Here is a 25690-nt window from a genome sequence, read left to right as displayed (position 1 = left end):
ACTCCAGACCCACCTTTATTATTTGGGATTTTACCCCAACACTCAGGTCTGCCGAAAAGGCAACAGTAGACAATTTGTTTTCTATTGCTGGTTATGAATAACATATGATGCCGCGTGGCTGCAGTAGTTGCCTCAGTAGTTGCCGCACGATTTTGGAATTCTGAAATTTTAACAATTAAATCTGGAGGGATTTCTCCCAAAACCCGCTGGGTTCTGAGATTTGTTGGATAATGGCCATTAAGCAGCTTCATCAGGAGCCAGAGAGGCTGTTTGTGGGCGGCAACTCAGGATCTCGTTGGGTTAGGGAGGAAAGGGCAGGCTCCACCCCCATCTCGTGAGGCCCCACATGTCTCATCACCGTAGGCCCAAACCTGACTGTCCAATGACCTCTGGAGGATGGTGGCCACCGAGCAGCCAAGGGGGAGCAAGTGGAGGGACAGCACCCTTTCCCCACTGGGGTGACCTAGTGCTGGTAACTTACTGCGGGAACTGGATGCGTTTCTGCCAAAAGCCGCTGGGTTCCAAGATTTGTTTCTGAGTCTCTGGGATCATGGTCGTTAAGCAGCTGATCAGGAGCCAGAGAGGCCATTCGTGGGTGGTGACTCGGGATCTCGTTGGGGCAGGGAGGAAAAGGCAGGCTCCACCCCCATCCCGTGAGACCCCACATGTCTCGTCACTGCGGGCTCAAACCTGACTGTCCAATGGCCTCTGGAAGATGGTGTCCACAGAGCAGCGAATGAGGAGCAGGCGGAGGGACAACACCCTTTCCCCCCTGGGGTGGTCCAGCACTGGTAACCCATTGCAGGGAATGGACACATCTCTGCCAAAAGCCGCTGGGTTCCAAGATTTGTCTCTGAGTCTCTGGGATCATGGCCATTAAGCAGTCTGATCAGGAGCCAGAGAGGCCATGCCTCCAAGTATATAGCTGAGCCAGAGGTGGTTTGTGGGTATGTCTCCCACATACCTTACTTTTGGCCATTTACTTTCTTGGTAAACTTTGCCCCAAGTTTTTGGGGTCTGGCCAAAGGCACAGTAGCAATTTTGGGGTATCTGGAAGTCTGAAGGCACCATCAGGCTGCTGATGCATTCGCCTCACAGGTACAGATTGACCTGCTGGCGGCACTATACTCCATGAATTTAGCCCGTTTTTATCTTTTAAAAAAGAATTTTCTGTCAGGTTTACATTTGATTCTTTTTTGTTTTATCTATTGATTGATTGCTTGCTTTCTGGGTCACACCTGAACAATGGGAGGACAGTGACAGTGATTGATAGTTGAGTTTCAGGTATAAAAAACACCAGTGGTTAGTCCTGGCGATGCTCAGAGGTTAGTCCTGGCTCAGCACTTAAGAACTATTCCTAGTGGTGCTCAGGGAAACATATGTAATGTTGGGTTAACTGCGTGCAAGGCAAACGGCCTACAGACTCTGTAGTATTAATCTGGCCCCCGTTTGATTCTTTTTAAAGAGTTATTTCACTCACTATGCTTTATCATACAGTAATCCAATACCACATTCCCACCAGTGTCCACTTCCCTCCACCATGTCTCAACACCATGCCCTTCTTACTCCACACACATACGCACACACACACACACACACACACACACACACACACACACACACACACACACACCTGGTCATGGTAAACTTAGTTTTGCGGGTCAGCTCACAGATTCTGTTTCATTGGACAATCTACTGTCCTTTTACTATAAAACTTGTTTATATCCCACATATAAAATAGCTCATTCTATACTTTTACCTCTTCTGATTAATTTTGCTCAACACCGTTACCTCCAGTACCACAAAGCAGCAAATTAAATCTGATTGTCAAAGTGTTTCCTGGAATTGACAAAGCAGCACAAAATCTTTAAAACAGCCATTATACGAACGAGGGAAAGTTTGTTTTATTTGGGATGAAAGTTTTTTTATGTGTATGTATCTCTGTGTGTGTTCATGTGTGTATCTGTGTGTGTGTGTGTGTCTGTATGTGTTATTTGTACCAAAAATGGTAGTGAAACTTGGGGGCTATAGGTATAGTCCAACATTTTTTTAAAACCTGTTAAAAATAAACTACTTAAACTAATTTTTGAAATCTATTTTTATACAAGATATAGACTTTTCTAGGTGTAGAACGAAGTGACTTACACTTAAAATGCTTAGTTCTTAGAAGTGAATTATCATTTGTATTCATCCTTGTGTTCTAGCACAAATTATGTAGAAGGTACGTATAAGCAAATTAAGCTTACGTTTTTAGAAGCAGAAGACTTCTAAAATGATAGGACTGATCGGACTCTAGTCTGATGGGAATGAATGACTGATAGTCATTTTGTTTTCTTTCATTTCTTGTTTGGGGCCACCACCAGCGATGCTTATAGATTACTCCTGACGCTGTACTCAGGAATTAATCCTGGCAGTGTTCAGGTATCAGATATGGTGCCAGGGATTGAGTTTGGTTTGGTTGTGCATAAGGAGTACTGTTTCTCTACCATTTCTCTAGTAACAGTATAGTTTTAAAATAGTTTGTTTTCCAGTCAGAGTGAATACCCATCACCAATGTCATACTTCAGCAGTCTGCTTTAAGTGTTGAGTCGAAGCCCCTCTCTTCCTTCACTTTTAAGACCAAGCTATAATATTATGCAGCAAAATGTACAAATCTTGTGTTGTCTTATGCATGTTTTCTATCTCTCTCTCCTAAGTTTCATTGCCGAGGGCCTTTCCCTGTTTACCTGCCTACATCATATTCACCCCTAGAGATTACGCCCTTTTAAATCTTTAAGAAAGAATGGTTGAAGGTCCGTTTTCTGGAACTGCTTCAGGCTTCCCTTACAAAGAACAATTCTGAGCATAGGTTCCTGTGCATTTTTCCTCATTTATTTATGCACCTCCTTTTGCAAAATCTCAGTCCAAAATTTAGACTAAAAGCATCTTAGTTAACTTTACATAGTCAGACTCTGACCAAAACTTTATATTTTAAAAGCAACGTAGATCAGTTCCTCTTTGCCAAATAAATTCCATTGATCACTTTTTTTTAAGATGATGTAGTTTTAGCATTTAGACATATTCAGGGTGCAAATATTCTAAACACTTTTTATAGTTTCATATCAATTTTGAGCAGAGGTTCAAAGCTGCCTACAAGAATATATTTTGGTCTTAATCTGTTGTTCTTCTTCTAGTTCCTTAGAATCAAGGTCACATTTTATTTTTAAAGTATTTTCTTGTTTTCTAATTCAAATCTCTGTTATTACTAACTTTCCTTTTAGTACTGCTTTTGCTGTGTACCATATTTTCTGATAGTTTTTATCCTTATTTGCATTTATTTTCAGGAACTATCTAATGCTATCTCTGAGTACCCTTTTTAGTTTAAAAAATAATTTATCTGATGTAAGATCAGCTTTTTTTTTTCTTTTTGGATCACGCTGGGCGATGCACAGGATGCACAGGGGTTACTCCTGGCTCTGCACTCAGGATTACTCCTGGCAGTGCTCAGGGGACCATATGGGATACTGGGAATCCAACCCGGGTCAGTCACGTGCAAGGCAAATGCCCTACCTGCTGTGCTATTGCTCCAGCCACAAGATCAGTTTTTTAAAGGCTCCTTTGTATCTTGTGATTGATTTACATCCTTTTGCTTTGAACCTTCGTGGATCATCAAAGTTATAGTGGCTTTCCTATAGGCCACAGAAGGATGACCAGAGTATTCAAACTCCCCATGGCTTTTGTTTTATGAGTTTAAACCATTGATGTTTAGTTTTGATATAAATGAATCTGTTGCCACTTTTATAGGGATTCCAGGTATTCACAGGGTTTGTCTTTCTTTGGCCTTCTGTGTCAGGGAGAAAATAATAAAAGGCCAAAGAAAGACAAACCCTGTGAATATCCGGAATCCCCATAAAAGTGGCAACAGATTCCTTTATATCTAGTGATTGTCTTTTGTTTGCTTCTTTTCATTTATTACTCCTAAGAATTTTTTTCTTGAGATTACTCTGGAAGAAGTTTGCCTCTAGAAGTCTAAGCTCACATTTTGTTTCACATCTAAAGCAAATACGTTTCTATTTCAGTTTAAGAGACCCCATTATTGCTCTCCTTTCCTACATTTCGTATTTTTAAAGTATTTTTCTACTTCCGAGTAGGGATTAACTGTTACTTATCTGAAAAGCTTTTTGTCACACCTTCAGAATGCCAGCATTTTTTCTTGTCTAGAATTTCTTGTATATTTCTTTTCCAAAGAGGAAACCAAAGAACAATAGAAAATATCTTGTGTGATATATGCATTGTTGTTATTATAAACAGAATTTCAACTAAATGTATTAGAATAGCCAAATTGATTGAAAGGCAGTATGTGTTTCTTCTATAAACCATAGCAAAAAGCAACCTCTGATATGTTTAATTTCAAAGTAAAATGTTAGTAAAATGAAATTTATGTATTTAATAAAAATTAGAAAAAAATTCCTAATGTTCCTTCATGGACAAATAATTAATTGTACTTACTTTGATTTAGGATGGGTGATTCACTGTAAAACAACATAAAATATTTATTTGTTATTTATTTTGTGTTAGCCCCCATTCAAAGTACTCTTCACACATATTGTCTCATTTTACCCTCACAGTCTGGTTCCAGAGTCCTTGTTATACTTCTCACCATTCACTTCTTTTCCAGTCATCTATCCAGGAAACTTACATGTGTTAGTTTATTATGCATGTTAATAACTCTAAATCTAACTCTAGCTATTCAGCTTCACATTTATTTCATAATGCAAGTATTCCATTTTTAAGCTGCAAAGTTTGGAGCCTAATGTCTTAATTTATTCTTATGTAGTACTGACTTTTAGTTTGGGTTTTATTTACTATATTGTCATGTATAAATATCCTCTGTAACTCTACCCTATACCAACTATATGTTATTGTTATTTTTGAATTAATTAATTCTTGTTAATTTACCAATAAATTACACTATCCTTTACACTATCATTTAGGAATATAAGTATTCCTTACTCTTAAGTGAAGTAAAATAAGAGTTTTAAAGCCAATCACGGTCACGGTCCTCCCATTATCCATCGATTTGCTCGAGTGGGCCCAGTAACATCTCCATCATGAGACTTGTAGTTACTGTGTTTGGCATATCGAATACGTCACGGGTAGCTTGCCAGGCTCTGCCGTGCGGGCGAGATACTCTCGGTAGCTTGCCGGGCTCTCCGAGAGGGGCGGAGGAATCGAACTCGGGTCGGCCATGTTGGCCGCGTGTAAGGCGAACGCCCTACCGCTGTGCTATTGCTCCAGCCCTTTAAAGCCAATATTTTAAATTATTTATTATGTAGAACCAATTTTGATTTGATATGAGAATGTATTCTTTAATATCTGAACAGTTTCTGAAGAGTGTACATAACCTATCAATTTATATTTCTCTTGTCATGCTTTAAAGTATTTACGGTGTTGTCTTCTTGAATGTCAATATAGTTGCATTCATAAGTAATTTTTCACTAAAATTGTCTTTCTGCGGACCAGAGAGGTAGCACAACAGATGAGGTGCTTGCCTTTGAAGTGGCTTACCCAGCACCACATATAATGGGAAAAGAATTCTGTGTCTCTTATGTGCTCTGTCACTTTTGAACTATCTCTCATCATTGAATAGCTCTGTAACTTTGAGAAAATTCATGCAGCATTTTCTTTATCAATGCAATAAGAGGATGGAGATGCAGGTTAATGAAAGAATGCAGGTCTTCCATGTGTGAGACCCTGGGTTTGATTCTCAGCACCCAGTACGACTGTGTGTCTGTGAGACAGAGACATAGAAAGGAAAACAGAGAGAGAGAGAGAGAGGTGTTGTATACAGTTTTTGACGATTGGGGGAGGAGGAGAGTTTGGGTGCTCAGCAGTGATCGGAATACCTCTTAGCAGTGCTCATGGGGACTTCATGCAGCGTCCGGGTTGAGTAAGTGTTGGTTGCTTTGCAGGCCATCTTTTTACCCACAGTACTATCTCTCCAGCTCCTTCTACTGAAATATTTATTGTAAAATTTCAAATAGTAAAATGTTGCATTTTGTCCAGAGGCGTGGTAATCTGTTATAGGGAAACTATATTCAAATTAGTTTTTCTCTTTGATTGCTGGCTAAAAACAAAGGAAATATGACCACAAAATAAATAAACCTGAGTGAAGTTTTAGCTTGCAGAATTAACATAAATAATGATTTCCTTTCGTTTTAGTATTAAAACTTCACTTTGTGTGAGTAAAATAAAAGTATCATTTAAACAAAAACTTAGAGAAAATAACTCAAAATTACCTGAGATTACAAATTCAGCAATTAAGTCTAATTAGAGCATTCCATTTCCATTAGCTTCACATTTGGTGGGTAATAGAAATGACTCCACATGCAGGTTCCTGTCCACAACCAATCTTAATTAGACAAAGTAAATTTAAGTGGAGAATTTTTTCAAAAAATTTTGTGTTGTGGGCCACACTTAACTCTGCTTATGAATTACTCATGGTGGAAATCAGTGACCATATGTAGTGCGTGGGACTGATTCCGGATCAGCCTTATGTAAGCACCTTACCTGCTGTATTATCTCTCTGGTCTTCTAACCAGTAGTTTTATTTATTTTTTATCAATAAGCCAATGTCAGAAAATTGTACATCTGTCAGCTGAAATTCCAATAGATTTCCTAAAGAAGCCCAGACATTTGCTATTTCACTGCCTATGCTAGTAACTTTTATTTTATAAATTTTCAAGTTCTAAAATATTAAGATATCTGAAAATTTACAAATATGACAAAACCTGGTCTAATGACATTGTTTAAACAGGATCCTATTGCAAATCCAACTGTATGATAATAATATATAAATAAAGGCCCTCCCGTTGATCATCGATTTGCTCGAGCGGACCCAGTAACGTCTCCATTGGAGACTTTGTTGTTACTGTGTCTGGCATATCGAATACTCTCGGTAGCTTGCCGGGCTCTCCGAGAGGGGCGGAGGAATCGAACTCGGGTCGGCCATGTTTGCTGCATGCAAGGCAAACGCCCTACCGCTGTGCTATCGCTCCAGCCCCAATAATATTATTTATTTATTTTATCTCACAAATAATATATATATTAAGTACAATTTGCAAAGTACAAAATTAATATTTATAATATTTTATAATCTTCTAACTTTCTAATTTTCTAATCTCCTAGTATTTTCTAATCAAAGCTGTCCCAAGAATGTACCAGCTCCTTTCTCTTTGTCATTTTCATTGTCTTTATATATGTTAATATTTCCTTATCTAGATGTTTAGGATATGATTTTTCCTTCTCACCATTTATTATTTTATTACCTGGTGATCCTTCATGACTAGTAAAGCATTAGTGACTCTATAAAACATCTTTTTCTGGTCTTTTCTTTACTCCAGTCAAAAAACCATGCATATTACATGGAATACCATAGTACTATCATGACAGTTTCACTAGTTTCTAGATTTCTGAGCATTGGATCCAACATTGTTACCAACTCTTTTTGAACCTTGTGTTGAAAATTTTTGAAACATCATAGACACCCAAAACACAAAGGAAGGAATAAATAAATTGTGTTAGTGAATAGGTTTCTTTGCACAACTTACTACTCTTAGTTCAATTTTAAACCAAATGAAACAGATCAATGACAAGTAAAAAAAGGAAAAAAAAACAACACTGTTTACTGTGGATAATTATCTGCAGATAGTTATCTGCAGATAATTATTTGCAGATAATTACCTGCAAAACTTTGTTACAGACTTCTCCCCCTCTTCCCCCCCAGTAAGTTGGTGCTTTGTGCTTTAATGGGATGCTTTTTTAATCGTGTTCTCCAGCAGGAATGGATAAGCCTTTGCCAACACTTTGCTGCTGGAGAGTAGATAGACATCTGCTAATGGACTTTAAGCAGTACTGTCAGGGCTTGAGGATTGCAGTTTTGAAAACAGTTTTTATAATAAATGAATCTTAACGTAAGATTTACTCCGATATTAGATCAGTGAAAAAAAAGTTTTTGCAGAGCTTGTGAAATTCTCTTGATATTCCCAAGTTTTCAGAAAGAATATTGAATTAGACATAAATATGAATGTTTATTTAACATCATCCCAGTTTCTTCACTGCTCACAGGACTTTTCCTGAGGTACTCTATTCACTAAGCCTTAACTTCTTTTTGTCTAAAATTGGATAAAAGTTTGCCTTTCTTCTAGTAAAATAATATGTTGAGCATACTTTGAGATACTATCATGAAGAATAATTATAATTATGAGGTGAGAAAGGTAATCTAAATAATGTTTCCTAAAATTTAAATTTGAGATGGTCAAGCATATTTTTTTAAAAATCCATACAAATGTGATGTATACACATTAATCTTATATCCTTTGTAGTTTTCATCTAAATGGTTCTGTTAACATCCTTGTAAAGATTTTTTCCCATTTTATTGACTGAATTTTTAATCCAAATTTATTCTCAAAAGATCACTTTGCATATTTGGCTTCTTTAAAGTTTATATGACCCCACATTTTAAATGATTTAGAATGTCCTGAGGACATTGGTATTTGTATGCTGTTTGATATTGAAAAAAATGCAAAACTACAGTAGTCTGCATAGGTTTTGGCATATTGCAAAGATTTCAGGCATTAGTATTTACATTTAAAAATATTTGTCTAAGGAATGCATGACATATTGTCAAGGGGATTTTCTTTACATAATCCCTCATTTAATCCTCTGTCTAAAACAATTATATATATGATATATAGATATATATACATGACATACATATATATATGTGCACATCTTTGGTAGTACTCTAGTTTCATATTTTGAAGTGCTTAGAAGCCTTTTCCATAAGATGTGACATAAAGATGTCACATGTTGAATCTAGAAAGAAATATATAGCAGTCACCATTCCTTATTCCTAAAATTATACTCATTTGAGCAGATTCTCTTGAGGATAATATCAGGAATACTTGGCTGTAAAAAACTAAACACGCTGAAGGTTGTGTGTTCATGGGCTCTCTGGACGGCTCTGTCTCACTGCCCGGTTGGGTGCTCTTGAGCCTGTGTGTGGCCTGGATCGGGACGGCCGTTGGCCAAGGGCAGATCAAGGAAGAGACGAGGGCCAGGCTGGTTGATCTTAGTAGCAGTTTATTACAAAGAAGTTTATCCCATAGAAGAAATTTATGTTCTGGAGGGCCCAGGTTCTCTCAAGCACGTGGTCCCCCTTGCAAGCCTCCTCTCTGCGGTCCATCTTGCCGGCCTGCTCTCTCCTCTCTCCAGCTCTCTTGCCTCTAACTCTCCTGAGGTCTGGGCTGACACTGCACCCAGTCAGGTAGCCAAATCAACATAAGAAAGCCCTCCCGGAGGGCCCACCTAATAGGTATTCTAAAGCCCTTCCTGCCTGCCCCAGGCAAAATACCTCCTTAAGGTGTTTTTCCTTTTCCTCAGTCCATTAAACTATCAACTATCAACTATCAACTATTCCTGGGCTATGCAGGAAGGATAGAACACTGTTACACTACAGTTGGCAACAAAAACAAAATTCCTTTCACGTTATATATAAGGGATATGCATTTCCTTTTGTTTAAGATATATTTAAGATATATTTCTCTTTTGGATTCAAGATAGATTCCAACACAGTAATTGAGTGAAATAGACATCAATCAGATTTGATTCACAGCACAAACAAGAGGTCAGCTTCATTAATTCCTCATAATGACAAGAGATAAAACACACTCAGGAGATTGCTTCTGTGTCTTTAAGCCCCTTTATTGCAAAGAACATTGGCAAAACAACATCAAGAGGCCATTAAATCCAAGTCAATGCTCTGAAAATGGAAACTGCATTTTATCTGTCTCTTTTTATATCCCTAGATACCTGAAAAATATTATACAAATAATGACTATCATAAGGATTTGCTAGCACCGTTATCCCTTATTTTACATGGAAACAACATTTTAAGATTGATTTACTAATAATTATCTTTATAGAGCTACTTTTGCTAATACCATATTATATTCTAATTATCTACTTATATTTCCCAATTTCATTAAAATTAAAGATTCTCAAGTTAAAAGTCATGTGTTTTTATGCTTCTACACAAATTACCAAGAAGAATATTCAGTACTAAGTAAAACTCCAATAAGCAAGATTGAACTTGTTAGGATGCGGTCTTTCAAGGTAGGAGAAATCTTACTTTTTGGTTTGTAGTCCCAGAAATTGAATCCAAGGCCTGACACGCATGAGGCATGTGCTCTAAAACTTTGCCACATGTCCAGTCCAGCCTAACAGTTCTTAAAAATAGTTCCAGGGGGCTCACAGAGCTGTAAGTATATTAGATAATTGGACATATGCTGCCTAAGGAGTAAATGCATATTGATTCAATCATAAAGTATCTCTTACTTTTAGAGAAAAATGTATGTGTGCAGCATAATATGATAGAAATAGTTCTAAGACTCAGCATCCAAAACCATCTAGTTTTGCATAAAAATGCCCACGCTCTGTAGCTAAGCAATTTTGACCAAATTATTTACCATCTTTGAGCTATTCAGGCCTCTGTGAATGTGGAATAATGGTAAAATTTTCCACATAAGATCACTATAAGTAGTAAATGGTTAATAAACAATGTTAGTATAATTCATCTAAATCTAAACAACTAAAAATTGTGATGTTTTCATATTTTATCAGTTGAGGGGCAGGGAGAGAACACTATTAATAATCACTCCCTAGCAAGATCCTAAGATATTTTGAGAAAGTAGAAAAAAATAAAGAGGCATCACACTTCTTTTCTAATAACTAAGTTCAAAATATGGATCTGACTTTATTTTTAATAAACAACTCAAAGCATATTCTTGAATTATGGAACATAAAAAAATTCTTCAATAGTCTTGATAAAGTAATACATGAATTAGCAAAGTGGTGTAGTTCTGTGGCTCTTTTCTGAGCTCTGAAGGTAGTGATGAATCAGATGAAAAGAGGTCACATGAGCTAGCAAAAAAGAAAGTGATAGGCATTCAATAAATATTTGTTGATTGATCTTGAATGCAGCTGAGAGTGACCTACAGACAGCCTGTTTTTAATGAGATCTGAAGTAAAATGATTAGAGAGAAACTAAGGCATTCACTCCTTTGAAAAGACACAATGGTAAGTAGGATTTTTAAATACAAGGGAATTTTTTTTTAAAGATCTATAGCACATTGAATCTTTTAACAAATGGTTGAATTGATTTGTCCCTCCAGTAGTTATTTATGAAAGAACTACAATGCACAGCCATTTAAGTAGGAGTAACAAGAGAAAAAAAAATAAAGGATAATGCTGATCTGATCACAGCATAGTATAACAGGATAAGATAAAGAACAATACTAACAATTGGTTCACTAGTACAGTAAGAAACAGATATGTATTGTGATCAAAAAGTAAGATTAGTGTTTGAGCAGCTCCACTTGATTTATACATATTGTCATTCCTTCCTCTTTAGAGATGTTCATTTTTTTCAACAAATTTATGTTCAGCATATGGAAAGTGATGAGACCAATGAACAAAGTAGTCATGGATTCATAATGCTTGTGTCTCTGTAACAAAGAAATATGGTTTAGTTTTAAGACTTGGCTTTCTAGATAGTGAAACTAACATTAAAATATCATGCTCTTGTCATTATTATAATTATTGGTGATTTATGATAGTGCCTAACATATGGGATATTTTATAGGAAGCAGTTGTAATTGTTGCAACAGCAATAGTAGTAATTATTGCAATCTTCTTGGTTACAGGATGAATGGATTATAAATATAGGGTACGATTTTCAGGGACTAAATATTCCCACATTACCCAGCACAATATAGATCCATGTGGACAAGGATCTGTGTTTTAACTATGCCTGACATCTAATATTGTATCTGAAAAATTCTAGGCATTAAAAATATTTTTCTATCTAATTAGAATTTAAATAGAATAGATTTTAGTAGCACAGAGGGTAGGGCGTTCACCTTACAAGCGGCCAACATGGCCGACCCGAGTTCGATTCCTCCGCCCCTCTCGGAGAGCCCGGCAAGCTACCGAGAGTATCCGATATGCCAGACACAGTAACAACAAAGTCTCCAATGGAGACGTTACTGGGCCCGCTCGAGCAAATCGACGATCAACGGGAGGGCCTTTACCTTTACCTTAGATTTTAGTAAAGCCACTTAGAGAGGAGTAAATAAAATTGACAAAGATACTAAGGCAGAGTGCAGTATAAATTCTAAACAACCACTTAACTAGTATAATATTTTTGAAGTTAGCTCTGTGCTTAGAGAAGTTGACTTGGAATTGCTTATAGATGGTCTAAAATGTTGTGTAATGAAATTTTAAAAATTCTTAAAGTGATGTGAGTAAATATAGATAAAATTATTTATGGAACAGTTTTTAGGATAATGTATCTTCAAAGAATATGAAGTAGATTGTTAAGTAAAATAATAGAAACTTTCGTAAGAAATTAAATCAGTGGTCTTAAAGTGACAGCATTTGTAATGGAATGCTATGCATGGTACAAAGGATACATCATACCCCCTGCTTTTAGAAAAATGGTGTTCCACCATTTTGCTTTCATTAAGATTTTTTCTGACCCGTAGTGTTTTTTAACCAATTGTTTTAAATTACTAACCTGTATCATTTTTACAAAGCCAAAGGATTCTGCTGTCTCTTTATGATAATAAGAAAAAGAAAAACTACCACTTGTGGCATGCATCCTAGCAACAGTGGATGCCATGCACTCTCCTGGAAGAACACTACATGTAGACATGGTGTCACCCCTTTTTAAAATATAAATGTTATCGTTTATGCATTTTATGACAGTAGGTTATTTGGGGCTCTGCAGTGCTAAATAATAACATGCTCTAAGATGCTGTGTTTTTTTCATCTAAGTTAGTGGTAGTTGCTTCAAAAGAAGCTCTGTACTATTTTGGCTTATAAAGGTTTCACTGGAACTCTGTACTTCAGATGGTTAAAAAAAGGAGGATTTCCTCACCAGATATAGCGAGTAAGTTGGAGTGAATAATAGTTTTAAATAGGCAGGCTTTTTATTCCTGTTTTACATTTTTTGCGACTAGAATCTAGACCAATCACATAGAAAATGAAAGAGGATGAACTTTAGGAAAAGCACATAATCATTCTAAATTAAGTAATAAAGCTTAGTGTTATTTTATCAAAATACTAGAGACAAAAATTTAATGTGAAATGTGGATATGCTATAAATAGTAAAAATGCCTCATGGTAGCAAAAATTCAAGAATGTTTTCTCTTTGTAGATAAATTTCTATTTAAAAAATACTAGAAATTGGTTTGGGTAGGAACATAGGTAAAAGTTACATCATGACAAAGCAAATTGTGGAAACTGACATATTAGAAGAGAAAGTAAATTATTATTAACACCATAACCAAAGGAAGTATGAGGAGGCAAGAAAGACATCAACAATGAGACAAAAAAAAAATCAGCTATTGATTATTCCAGACTGTTTAATACTACATGGACGCCAGGGAAATTTGAGAATGGATAGATCATTGTAGTCAAATGAGTAGATGTCTTGTTAATCTCTAAGACCTTAACTTTTGTAGGGTAGTGTAAAACAAACCATAATACAGAAATTTGAGGAAGAAGTTTGCCTTGCTTGTGGCTGGCTGGCGTTCGATTCCCAGCATCCCAAATGGTCCCCTGAGCACCGCCAGGAGTAATTCCTGAGTGCAGAGCCAGGAGTAACCCCTTTGCATCATCACGTGTGACCCAAAAAGAACAAAAAACCAAAAAAACAATAAACATATGGTTCCTGCTTAGTACCAGGAGTAGTCTTTGCGCACAGAGTGAGGAGTAAGTCCAGAAGACTGGTGATGTATCACAAAATAAAAAATTGTTTTTTGTACAATGTCTTGGGGTGGAGGGGTGGGTACTCGATCATTGCATAACTGAAGCCCCAGCATGAAAGTTACAATGTTACCCCATGGCGTTTCACTAATATAAATTAAATTAAAACAAAAAGTAACATAGGTAACTCAAGAAAGCTTTTGTTTTAGAAATTAGAAAATGGCTTACAATAAACAAAGTCAGATGAAAAAAAGCATATTTTCCTTAAAATCTGTATTATACCCAAGTGAAAGAACATACTCTCAGTTGTCTTTTTATATTCTTACATCTCACATATGACACCTCATATTATGGTTTGCCACTTATTTTGCTTTCATCTTAAAAATAATTTGGCCATATACTTTGTATTTTTAGATCTCTCAAATAGTCCATTTGCAATTGATTAAGTGTTTTATATTTCCAGGTGCTGAGATGAAAGAGGCAGTTTAATAGGACAAAAATTAAGTGCATCACATAACCTTTAATCAAATGCAATCTTAATATCACTTACTGTTCTTAGCATATATTCAAATCTAGAATTTTTAAACCCAAAGTACAAAACAGCTTGCTTCAGGCTGCAGTCAAATGAAAGCATCAAAACCGCCTGTTTAACATATGGTGCAAAACAAGGAAGCAAAGCTGGAAAGAAATATATCTTTCAAATCAGAAAAAGATCCAGATCTAAGATTATTAAGTTATTATATACTTTCTTTATTACAGAAGTCTTTAATAAAAAATATTTTGCATAGCACCTAAATCTATCTTGAATTATCATAATTTCATAGAAAATTTTATCACAATTTTATAGGAAGAGTGTTGATTAATTTTTAAATCTAGGTTTTTTTTATTAGATTAGGAAAATTCTGTGGTTTCTAAGAAATTTAAAGATCTGGGGACAGAGCGATAGTACAGCATAAGGCACTTGCAAACAAGCAACCCAGGTTCAATCCCCATAACCCCATATTGCTCCCTGAGCTCACCTGGAGTGATCTGTGAGCAAAAGTCCAGGAGTAAGCCCTGAGTACAACCAGGTGTGTCCCAAAAACCAAAAGAAAAAAAAAGTTAACGCAAACCTATAATTCTTATTAAATTTCACAAATTAATGATTATAGCCTATTGTCTATAGCCACTTTTGTAGATCCAAAGATCTTTGAACTATCTAGTCTTTATAACAAAAGATTGAGCAAATAAAAACCCAAGAATTATTTAAGAATGTAATAGTTTAGAATACTAATTAATTTTCCCATAGTTGTCGGAAATTTTGATTTAGCAGTTCAATAAGCTCAGGCATTTAATTTAGATAAGAATTTAACTTCAAATCATAGTTTTCAGAGAGAAGGCATTCAGGTAAATATGAGTAAAAGTGTTCTTACCAAAATCAGAATGTTAGCTGAGATTATCAATCATTATTTTTATAGTTTTGTCACAGTCGCTGTCACTGTCCTCCCATTGTTCATCGATTTGCTCAAGCAGACCCAGTAACATTGTGAGACTGGTTACTGTGTTTGGCATATCGATGACATTATGGGTAGCTTGCCAGGCTTTTGCTGTGTGGATGAGATACTCTCCGTGGCTTGCCGGGCTCTCTGAGAGGGGTGGAAGGATCGAACTCAGGTCGACCAGGTCGGCCGCTTGCAAGGCAAATGCCCTACCGACTGTGCTATCACTAATTTATTAAAATTAACAAATAGTACAGGGTCCACTCGAGCAACAAATATATTGCCCTCTTCTAAAACAACACATTTTTAAATGATTCTTATAACCATAAGTTATTCATAAAATAAGTGAATGCACACCTGAGATTAGAACAGATGCTCTACTAAGCTTAAAATCTTTTGCTTACTACAAGGTATATTGAGAAACAATATTGACATTTATACATATGTGTATACTACATAACAAAGATGAATCACTGCTTCTAAGTAATAGGACTGGTTTTGGAATTCAGGCCTTTTGAATTCCATAAACTAAGATTTGGTTTCCTCTCAATATGAATTGAGGACACAATTTTAGGTAACAGATATAGCCTAGGAGAAGTAGCATTAAATTAAGAAAGTAGTGGACAGGAAGCGGAGTGCTAGTACAGTAGATAAAGCACTTTCCTTGTACTTGGTCCATCTGGTTCCATTCCTGTGCATCTCCAGAAGTGTTTCCTTAGTGCAAAGTCATCAGTAAGCACTGAAAACTGCTGAATATAACTCATATATAAAAGCAAAAAGAATACACAGGTCTTTTGCATGCAATAACCCACTAGCTTTTGTCTCGTAATATTCTGGTCATGATCATCCCGTTACAGCTGTGATACTACTATTTTTGGCTTTCTCTTTTTCAGCACCTGCTTCTTTTTGATCTATTCAGGAGAGACAGTGTGAAATGTGTTCAAAAGCATCCCTTTTCTCTATTTTTCCCCTTTATTGTTGTTGTGAGTCGATTGGAGTCGAGCATCCTCCACCCAGATCCTCCAAATTCCAGTAGGCAGGGGTCACACCCACCAACTGGCCCCCTGGCGCCGTGTAATCCCATCAGCGGCCAAGACTCTGAGACTATAAAAATTAGCTTCCGGAACCACGCGGCCGCATTCGCGGCCGCGCGACATCTTATTATGACATCTCATTCCTACTTTGACAAACTGGCAGGCTACCGAATGTAGCCTGCCCACATGGCAGAGTCTGGCAAACTCCCCGTGGCGTACCCAATATGCCCAAAACCAGTAACAATGATGGGTCTCATTCTCCTAAAGAGCCTTGAATATAACCTCAGGGCCAGGATGAAGGAGACGTTACTGGGGCCTGCTCGAGGCAATTGATGAATAACAGGATGATCTATGATCTATGATCTATTGTTGTTGTTGGCGGGGCATGCCAAAGGGTATTGAGGTAGAGCAAATCATTCTTATTTTTTCCCTTTTCAAATAGTGAAATATTTTACTTGTATTTTACCAGAAACTTTGACAGTTTTGAGGGGTAAGAATAGAAATTTATGTATGATGGTGACTTCCTTACGTGGTTCACAGGAGAGTAGATGCTGCCGTTTACTTTCCTTCCAGGGAGGAAACTTAGATATTAAGGAGAAGGCATATGGCAGAGGTTCATAGACATTAGACAACTTCGAGCTGGCAATGTTGCAGGAGCTACAGAGTGAGCTCTTTAGAATAAAAGAAACGAATTTAGAGAGTTATGTAAAAGTTCACAATCTTGTACTTCAGGTATACGAAGTGACAAGCACAATAATAGGAGACGGAAAGTCCTGATGCCAGAAGTTCATCTCAGGGGACTCAGAGATTATATCTATGAACATATTGAAGTTCTGTAAACTACCCAAGATTACCTAGTATGCTAAATTATAAAATCAAGACTATAATATACTACTATGTAATATATTTTCTTACGTCTTCCAAGTGCAATCACTTCTTCCCTCATCCTTACAAGTCCCACCATCTACACACAGCTATTGAGATAGTCATACAACTTATTGTCAGTTTACTTTCATCCATTTATATCCCTTATGATATTGTTTTGTGAAGAGGGGAATCATACCTCTTTCATCTTCATATCTCCAGAATATGTATCATTCTTATCATTATAATGATATTCACTGAATGTTAAATTTTATCTTAATTCATGAATTAAGTACTAAAATTAGAAATTACAAGTATGTATATAAAAATGTCTTGAGATGGAGAGGTAAATTTAAACTTTATTTTATAGGAAAAGACAAAAATTGTTGGGAAATGCTTATACTTGCTTGAAGATAGAAGAGTATTAGATAACAATTCAATTTTTTGAATTGTCATTCTGGTGCTAAATATTTTTATTGAGACTTTCCATGTATAAGCCATTGTCCTAGAAGCTAGAATGAAAGAAGGTGTAGCACTGTAACACTGTCCTCCCATTGTTCATCCATTTGCACGAGAGGGCACCAGTAACGTCTCCATTGTGAGACTTGTTGTTACTGTTTTTGGCACATGAATACGTCAGGGGGAGCTTGTCAGGCTTTGCCGTGTGGATGGGATACTCTCAGTAGCTTGCCGGGCTGTCCGAGAGAGATGGAGTAATTGAACCTGGGTTGGCCGCGTGCAAGGCAACCAAATGCCCTACCCGCTGTGCTATCGCTCCAGCCCTGAGAGAAGGTGATTTCAGAGAAAACCTCTAAGCCTGGAATGACAAAAAGTCAGAGTCATATAGAAATTCTCTCTTCATTAGAAAAGAGGATCTTCATTAAAAATCATCAGGTTTAATCCGTTCAATAAATCTTACTGTTTCATTGATCTTTGCATTTTCTCATTCACATAATGATTGTGGATCTGTGTGCTAAGCTTTGTGAATACTCTGTAGTCACAAATGAGAAGCCCAGCATATGCTTTGTCTCATTCAGGATGTGGGATGTGGCTAGGTGTCTCTGCTGATTACATTTCTCTAAAAATGTATGGAATATTTATCTGCTAGGATGATAAAAGCTTTTGTTATATCATAATGGTAATAAAAGGTCATATTAAAAACTGAGGGAAATGGTAGAAATTAAACAGCACATGCATGCCGTATGTGTGAAAGACCCTGAATTTGATTGCTATTATCACGAAGTTCCCCTGGCATAGCTGGGTATATTGCCCCCCACACACATATGAAAGAGAAAAACAAAAAGCAGAATGAGAAAGGACAGAAAAAGAAAGAAAGAAAAAATTAGTACATTAACTTATATGCTTTAGTGCTATGGGATCGAATTAATATACAAATAAGTAGTAAATATATCTGCTTGCATTTTGCATATGTCAACAACCTTTAGTTATAGTTCACCTTTGTATTTTGTGTACTGATATCACATTTTGATAATATCTTAGTATGTGTGTTCAGTGCCTGTACTTTATTTTTCGTTTGGTTGGTTTTGTTTGGGGGACACACCCAACAGTGCTCAGGATTTACTCATGGTTCTGTATTCAGGGATCACTCCTGGCACTGCTCTGGGGACCATATATGGTACCAGGGTCTAAGTAGGATTGGCCACACGCAAGGCAAGATCCTTACCTCCTGTACTGATTGCCTATATTTTCTTGAGGATATGGGCCATATCATAAAATTTTTATTTTCTTAATATCTGCAGCACATCTTGGCAAATCTATGCTCATTAATAATTCATTGGGTGAATTGTGCTTAGTCTTTTTTTAATTAGTGAAAAGCCATGAGATACAGTTGTAGACTTACAAACTTTCATGCTTGGGTTTCAGTTTTACAATGATCGAGTACCCATCCGTCCACCAGTGCCCATTCTTCACAACCAATGATCCCAGTAGCTCTCCATCCCCCGCATCCCCCCACCCCACCTTGTGTCTGTGGCAAGCCATTTCCTTTTGCTCTCTCTTTACTTTAGGGTCCTGTAGTTTGCAATAGAGGTATTGAGTAGCCATCGTGTTCGGTCTATAGTCTACTTTCAGCACGCATCTCGCACACAGAGCGAATCCTCTAAGCATTCTTTACTTGGTGTTCCCTTCTCTATCTGAGCTGCCTTTCCCCCCAGAATGTGCTGCCAGCTTCCAGGCCGTGGAGCAGACCTCCTGGTACTTGTCTCAACTATTCTTGGGTGTTCGACTCCCATTCTGTTACTTTATATTCCCCAGATGAGTGCTATCTCTCTATGTCTGCCCCTCTCTTTCTGGCTCATTTCACTTAGCATGATACTTTTCATGTAGAACCACTTGCATGTAAATTTCATGATTTCATGTTTTCTAACAGCTGCATAGTATTCCATTGTGTAGATGTACCAAAGTTTCTTTAACCAGTCATCTGTTCTCGGGCACTCGTTTTTTTCCTCCCCCAAATTTTGACTATTGTGAACAGTACAGCAATGAACATGGAAGTGCAGATGTCATTTCAACTGTACTTTTTTGTCTCTCTGGGATATATTCCCAAGAGTGGTATTGCTGGGTCAAATGGGAGCTCTATTTCTAATTTTTTAAGAATTGTCCATACTATTTTCCAAAAGGGCTGAACCAGTCGGCATTTCCACCAGCAGTGAAGGAGAGTCCCTTTCTCATCACATTCTCGCCAACACGGGTTACCTTTATTCTTTGGGATGTGGGCCAGTCTCTCTGGTGTGATGATATCCCATTGTTGTTTTAATCTGCATCTCCCTGATGATTAGCAATGTAGAGCATTTTCTCATGTGCCTTTTTGCCATTCGGATTTCTTCTTTGAGAAAGTTTCTGTTCATTTCATCACCCCATTTTTGGATGGGGTTGGATGTTTTCTTCTTGTGGAATTCAACCAGTGCTTTGTATATCCTTGATATCAACCCCTTATAGGATGGGTGAATATCCTTTCCCATTCTGTAGACTGTCTTTTTTTTGGTCACTGTTTCTTTTGAGGTGCAGAAGCTTCTTAGTTTAAGATAGTTCCATTTGTCTATCTCTGTTTTCACTTGTTTGGCCAGTGGCATGTCATCTTTGAAGATACCATTAGCTTCAGTGTCGTGGAGGGTTTTGCCAACCTTGTCTTCAATGTACCTTATGGATTCTGATCTGATGTTGAGGTCTTTAATCCATTTTGTCTTACTTTTGAACATGGTGGGCTGGAACAATAGCACAGCAGGTAGGGCGTTTGCCTTGCACACAGCCAACATGGCCGACCTGAGTTCGATTCCTCCACCCCTCTTGGAGTGCCTGGCAAGCTACCCAGAGTATCTCACCTGCACAGCAAAGCCTGGCAAGCTACCGTATTTGTGACGTATTCGATATGCCAAACACAGTAACAAATAAGTCTCCAATGGAGACATTACTGGGCCCACTTGAGAAAATCGATGAACAATGGGAGGACAGTGACAGATCTCTTTGTACATGGTGTTAGGTAGAGATCGGAGCCCACTGTCCAGTTTTGCCATGTGCTTAAGAATCTTTAACATTGACATTACTGTTTCATTTATTTGAGTACTTACATACAAAAATGGTATGAACAGAAGTTTTTATCTCTGAATTTATGTAATGAAATTATAAGCTTCAAGAAACAAAAAAAAATCTCATTATTTAAGAGAATAATTACTTAATATTCCAATTAAAGCATGGAATATTTCTATATGTCATTCATAAAAATGTTTTCAAGAGAAAATACATCTCAAAATCATATTGTATCATCTTCTAAGCAGGTTGTTGCTATAGCACTGAAGGGAAAAAAGGCAATGAAATTAACTAAAGGCTGTCAGAGACTTTTTTTTAGTATGTAAAACATTCAAAGTTTACCAAATTAGAATTTTCAATACTAAGTTGGAATTTGAGTGGGTCAGTCTCTTGTTTTAATTTCAAATGAAGCCAGGCAGGCTGCGTGCCCAGAACAGTGGAGCACAACATGTGTCATCAATCTGATATCTCACCACCATAGAAACCTACCAGCTGGCCCCACAGGACCATTCGGTTCTGAAAAATCGAGTGTCTGGGGAAAAAAAAAGCTGTTCAAACAGGGAGACCTCATCTATTCTCTTGACCCTTTTCTTTAGAAAACTACAGAGCCAGAGTTGGAATAACAGGAACCCTATCCATGCAGTTGCACAGACTCCCACATTGACAGGAAGTGACAGAAGCAAATGAAGAAGTGCAGACCAGAGATCACAAGTCCCCAGACTATGATGGAAGACATTCACAATCTCTTTGGGGGGTTAGGGTATTTGTGGTGAAGAATAAATGACATTATGATTAGGAAGGCATTGATGTTTTTATCTTAGCTGTTTAGCACTCAAACACTAAATGCTTTTCCTGGCAGAGGGAGAGTACAACAGGTAAGGCTTCCACTGCATGGACCCAGTTCTAGCCCGGACACCCTGTATGTTCTGCTAAACACTGCCAGGAGATATCCATGAGTACAGGGCCAGGAGTAAGTCCTCAGCATCACTGAGTGTGGCCCCTAAACAAGAAATAAAAATAGTCTCTTTACTGGGCTCGAGGGATAGCACAGTGGGTAGGGCAATTGCTTTGCACATGGCCGAACCGGGTTTTGATTCCTTCGCCCCCTTGGTGGCCTGGCAAGCTTCTGAGAGTGTCCCACCTGCTCAGCAAAGCCTGGAAAACTCCCTATGGTGTATTTGATACGTCAAAAACAGTAACAACAAGTCCCACAATGGATATGTTACTGGTGCTCACTCCAGCAAATCGATGAACAAAGGGAGGACAGAGCTACAGTGCTACAGTCTCTTGACTAAATAAATGTGTGCTTGTGTGCGTGTGTGAGGTGGTAGGGGGAGTTTAATATGCCTTCCACCAGGATACTAATTTGAGAAATAATTACATTTTTACAAATGTTACATCCCACTCGTGTACTTCTGATTAGAAGGGAGATACTGTTCTTCTTAAATGCCATCTTTTCTTCCAAGATCTTCACCAGGGAACTTTGTAATTTTTTAATCTTTTACTTTCCCACTAAATCTTGTAGAGATAGAATGAATTATTTTTTCTTTCAATGCATCATATTCCCATTGGTACTATATCCCATTCCAATATTAACTTCTCTTCTTATTGAAAGAACCTGGCTACTCTGCAATTATGAAAATGATTTATTTGCTGGGGTAGGTCGGGGGTTATAGCTTAGAAACAAAATTTCCTTTGAACAGAGGTAAGTCTGAAAGTTTATCCGACTAGAAAATTTTCAAATAAAAAAATTAGGGGATGTATACCAAATACTTCTATACTATAAATATCTGCATATATTATCATAAATTGTTGAACAGTGTTTTTAAGACAGGACAATTATGCAATGTCTGCCACCAAAATTTACTGCCCAGTAGAATTTCTTTCCCCCTAAGCCTTTAGATATTTATTCTCAGAGGTGTGTTCTCTTCTCTTTGCCGTTTTATTTTTTCCTTCTATTTATAGTACTTGAATAATGTGAAGGGCTTCACTCCAGAGAAGACGCGCTGAAGCAAAACAAAAGTTTAAGGCACCCATGCTGAATACAGTAAAACATATCACATTAATGCAGTCTTCTCTTTGCCTTTCCTCTGTCAACTAAAAAGTTAAAAAACAAAAAGACAAAAATTTAATTTGGAGACACAGTAAATCTGAGTGCTGTTTTTCAGTTTTATGTGAGAGGAACAAAAACATTTATGCAACTGCAGAAGCTTACTACCATCATCTAGCACTTCGATGAGTCATTAAGTGGTAGAAGGCAGAAAATCAAATTTTGTTCAGTACTGTTTGATAATGTAGGGACAGTAAAACATGATTGACCAATTAGCTCAAGTAATTAGAGCACCAAAAACATGTTTAATGTGGCCAGTGGACACATAAATTTATTGTAATTAGTAATGCCGACTCATTACTGTATAGTTATCCCCTCAGTTTATAATACTACATCAAACACCTTATCAAAAACTCATGCAATTTGCTGCAACACATTGGGGACATCATATGGCTTAAGTCAGAAGGAAAAGGATAGATACAAAATGATAAGTATTGTATATAGAACTTAAAGATAGCAATAAAGAAGAATTGATGCACATCAGGAGAATTGATCCAGAGGAGTTGCATGGGACATGGGTAGAACGAGAGGGGCCTTTGGAACTTGGGGAAGGGACATGGGTACACTGGTGAAGGGTGTGGTGTTGAACTGATGTAAATGGGGCGTCATGATTAATAATATTATAAATTACAGTAACTCAAATATCTGTGTATCTAAATCACATAAATCAATGCCGTCCATCATTCATTCACTTCTTTTTTTTTTCATCATGACTACTTTTTTCCTGGGCTCTGTTCTTTTAGTCAGTGAGGCTAGCTGATCCTTGCCACCACAAATCTCTCAGTCTATAAGAACTACATTAAATTCTTCTAAAGAATATAAAATAGGGCTGGAGTGATAGCACAGTGGGTAGGGCGTTTGCCTTGCACGTGGCCAACCCGAGTTAGATTCCCAGCATCCCATATGGTCCCCTGAGCACCACCAGGGGTAATTCCTGTGTGCAGAGCCAGGAGTAACCCCTGAGCATCGCCGGGTGTGACCCCCCAAAATTTTTTTTAAAAATTAATAAAAAAGAAAATGTATTTTTTTTTAAAAATAGAATACAAAATAGCAGAGCAGATAGGGCACTGACTTTGCACATGGCTAAGTGAGGTTCTATCCCAGGCACTGCATATGGTCCCCCAAGCACCATAGGAAGGACCCTTGAGCACAGAGATAGGAGTGACACCTGAATACCATCAAGTGTGGCTTGAAAAATAAATACTTAAGACTCTATAGAAATGATAGGTTTTAGTTAAAAAATTATACTTTCTTGCCAAAATTTATTGCTAATTTTGTTGCCCAAGAAACATGAGGAGAAAATGAAGCCAATTCAATAATTTTTAGAAAGGTTTTGCCTGGCTGAGAGATAGACCACATAAAAACAGGAATTGAATATTGGCTGTCACTGTCACTATCCTCCTGTTGTTCATCGATTTTGCTCGAGTGGGCCCAGTAACATCTCCATCGTGAGACTTATTACTGTGTTTGGCATATTGAATACGTCACGGGTAGCTTGCCAGGCTTTGCTGTGTGGGCAAGGTACTCTCCATAGCTTGCCAGGCTCTCTGAGAGAGTTGGAGGAATCGAACCCGGCTCAGCTGGGCCGGCTGCACACAAGGCAAATGCCCTACCGCTACATTATGTTAAAGCATTTCCTCATAGATTCTGCATGCATATTTAGTGAAACATAAGGCATATTATTATGTTTATTTAAATGCATTCTTCTCTCTGATTTCAAATCGATTCAAGGATTGGTTGGGTGGTTTAAAGGTTGCTCCCTAGAAATTTTAAACATATCTTATGCTCTTTTGTTATTGCTACAGAAGTTCACGGTCATGATTAGAAGGTCCAGGCCTTCACAGTAAATATAACAAGAGGAAAATGTGAATAAATTACCTGAGTTTAAGTCAGTTAAAAATGTCATTATTTATATGGCATAGTTATTCATAGTGCTATTTTCAGGGGGAAAAAAAGACATACGTTTGTTTGTGCTTCCCTTTAATTACTGAATTTTTGGTAAGAATTCATGGAAATTTAATAAAATACAAAGAAATTGCATTGTTTATAACTATCACAATAACACCCATGGGTTACTTATTATAGATAGACATCTATTTTTTGTCATTTTTCTCTTTAACCAAATAGAACAGAATTCTAAAGGATGAAGTGAGCTTTCATTCTGTTTTATGGAGGGTCACACTCATATATTTTAGAATATATTTTAGAATATGCTGGATTATATTTTATCTGAACGAACAGATAGAATAATCACAGATATTTTTAAATTGTGGTTTATTTGCACTGAGAGTGAAACTTACCCTTCAATTGTTGTTTAAAATTCAGCTGCCTCATTCTCAATGTGTCTTTGATCTTTATTTTTTTTTATCATTTACAGGTCAATGGAACTGAAATTGAATATGAATTTGAAGAAATTACATTGGAGAGGGTAAGAAAAATAAGCAGAAATGCAAAGCCCCAATATTGCATCCCACACTCTGCAGTATAAATGGTTTTCCCTAACAGTATTCACAATGAGAATATTAATATAATATTTGCTATAGTGGACAAGATAGCCAAATTACCAGAATTTTCGACACATACGCTGGATAGCCAGAATTGAGCAAATAAATGGGAAAAACATAAAGTTCAGAGTAAGCAATACTTTTTCCATTTTTTATTAGTAATGTTTGCATTTATTTTAGATGTATTATAAAATATACCCATGTATAGGTTTTATACAGTTGTAATTCCTATTACATTGCATTTTTAATGTTTAAAAATTGATGAATTTTAAAACCACTGCAGAGGCCAGAGAGATAATACACTGGGTAAAGTACTTGCTTGCAAGTGGCAAGCCTGGGTTTGAT

General features: G+C 37.1%; 1 protein-coding gene across 21 annotated transcripts in view; it reads left to right on the top strand.

Moving 5' to 3' along the window:
- The window catches only part of DLG2 (discs large MAGUK scaffold protein 2), a 1600462-nt gene that overhangs the window by 771711 nt on the left and 803061 nt on the right, over positions 1 to 25690 (top strand). For all 21 annotated transcript variants that reach the window (XM_056115953.1, XM_056115951.1, XM_056115947.1 and 18 more), the window contains one exon: positions 25219 to 25269. In XM_056115953.1, coding sequence (XP_055971928.1) covers positions 25219 to 25269 — 51 coding nt within the window. The remainder of the gene's footprint in view (positions 1 to 25218; positions 25270 to 25690) is intronic.

This window comes from Sorex fumeus, unplaced genomic scaffold (genome assembly GCF_029834395.1).
Source record: "Sorex fumeus unplaced genomic scaffold, SorFum_2.1 ptg000030l, whole genome shotgun sequence".
NCBI lineage: Eukaryota > Metazoa > Chordata > Mammalia > Eulipotyphla > Soricidae > Sorex > Sorex fumeus.
This window is presented reverse-complemented; position numbering and strand designations above follow the sequence as displayed.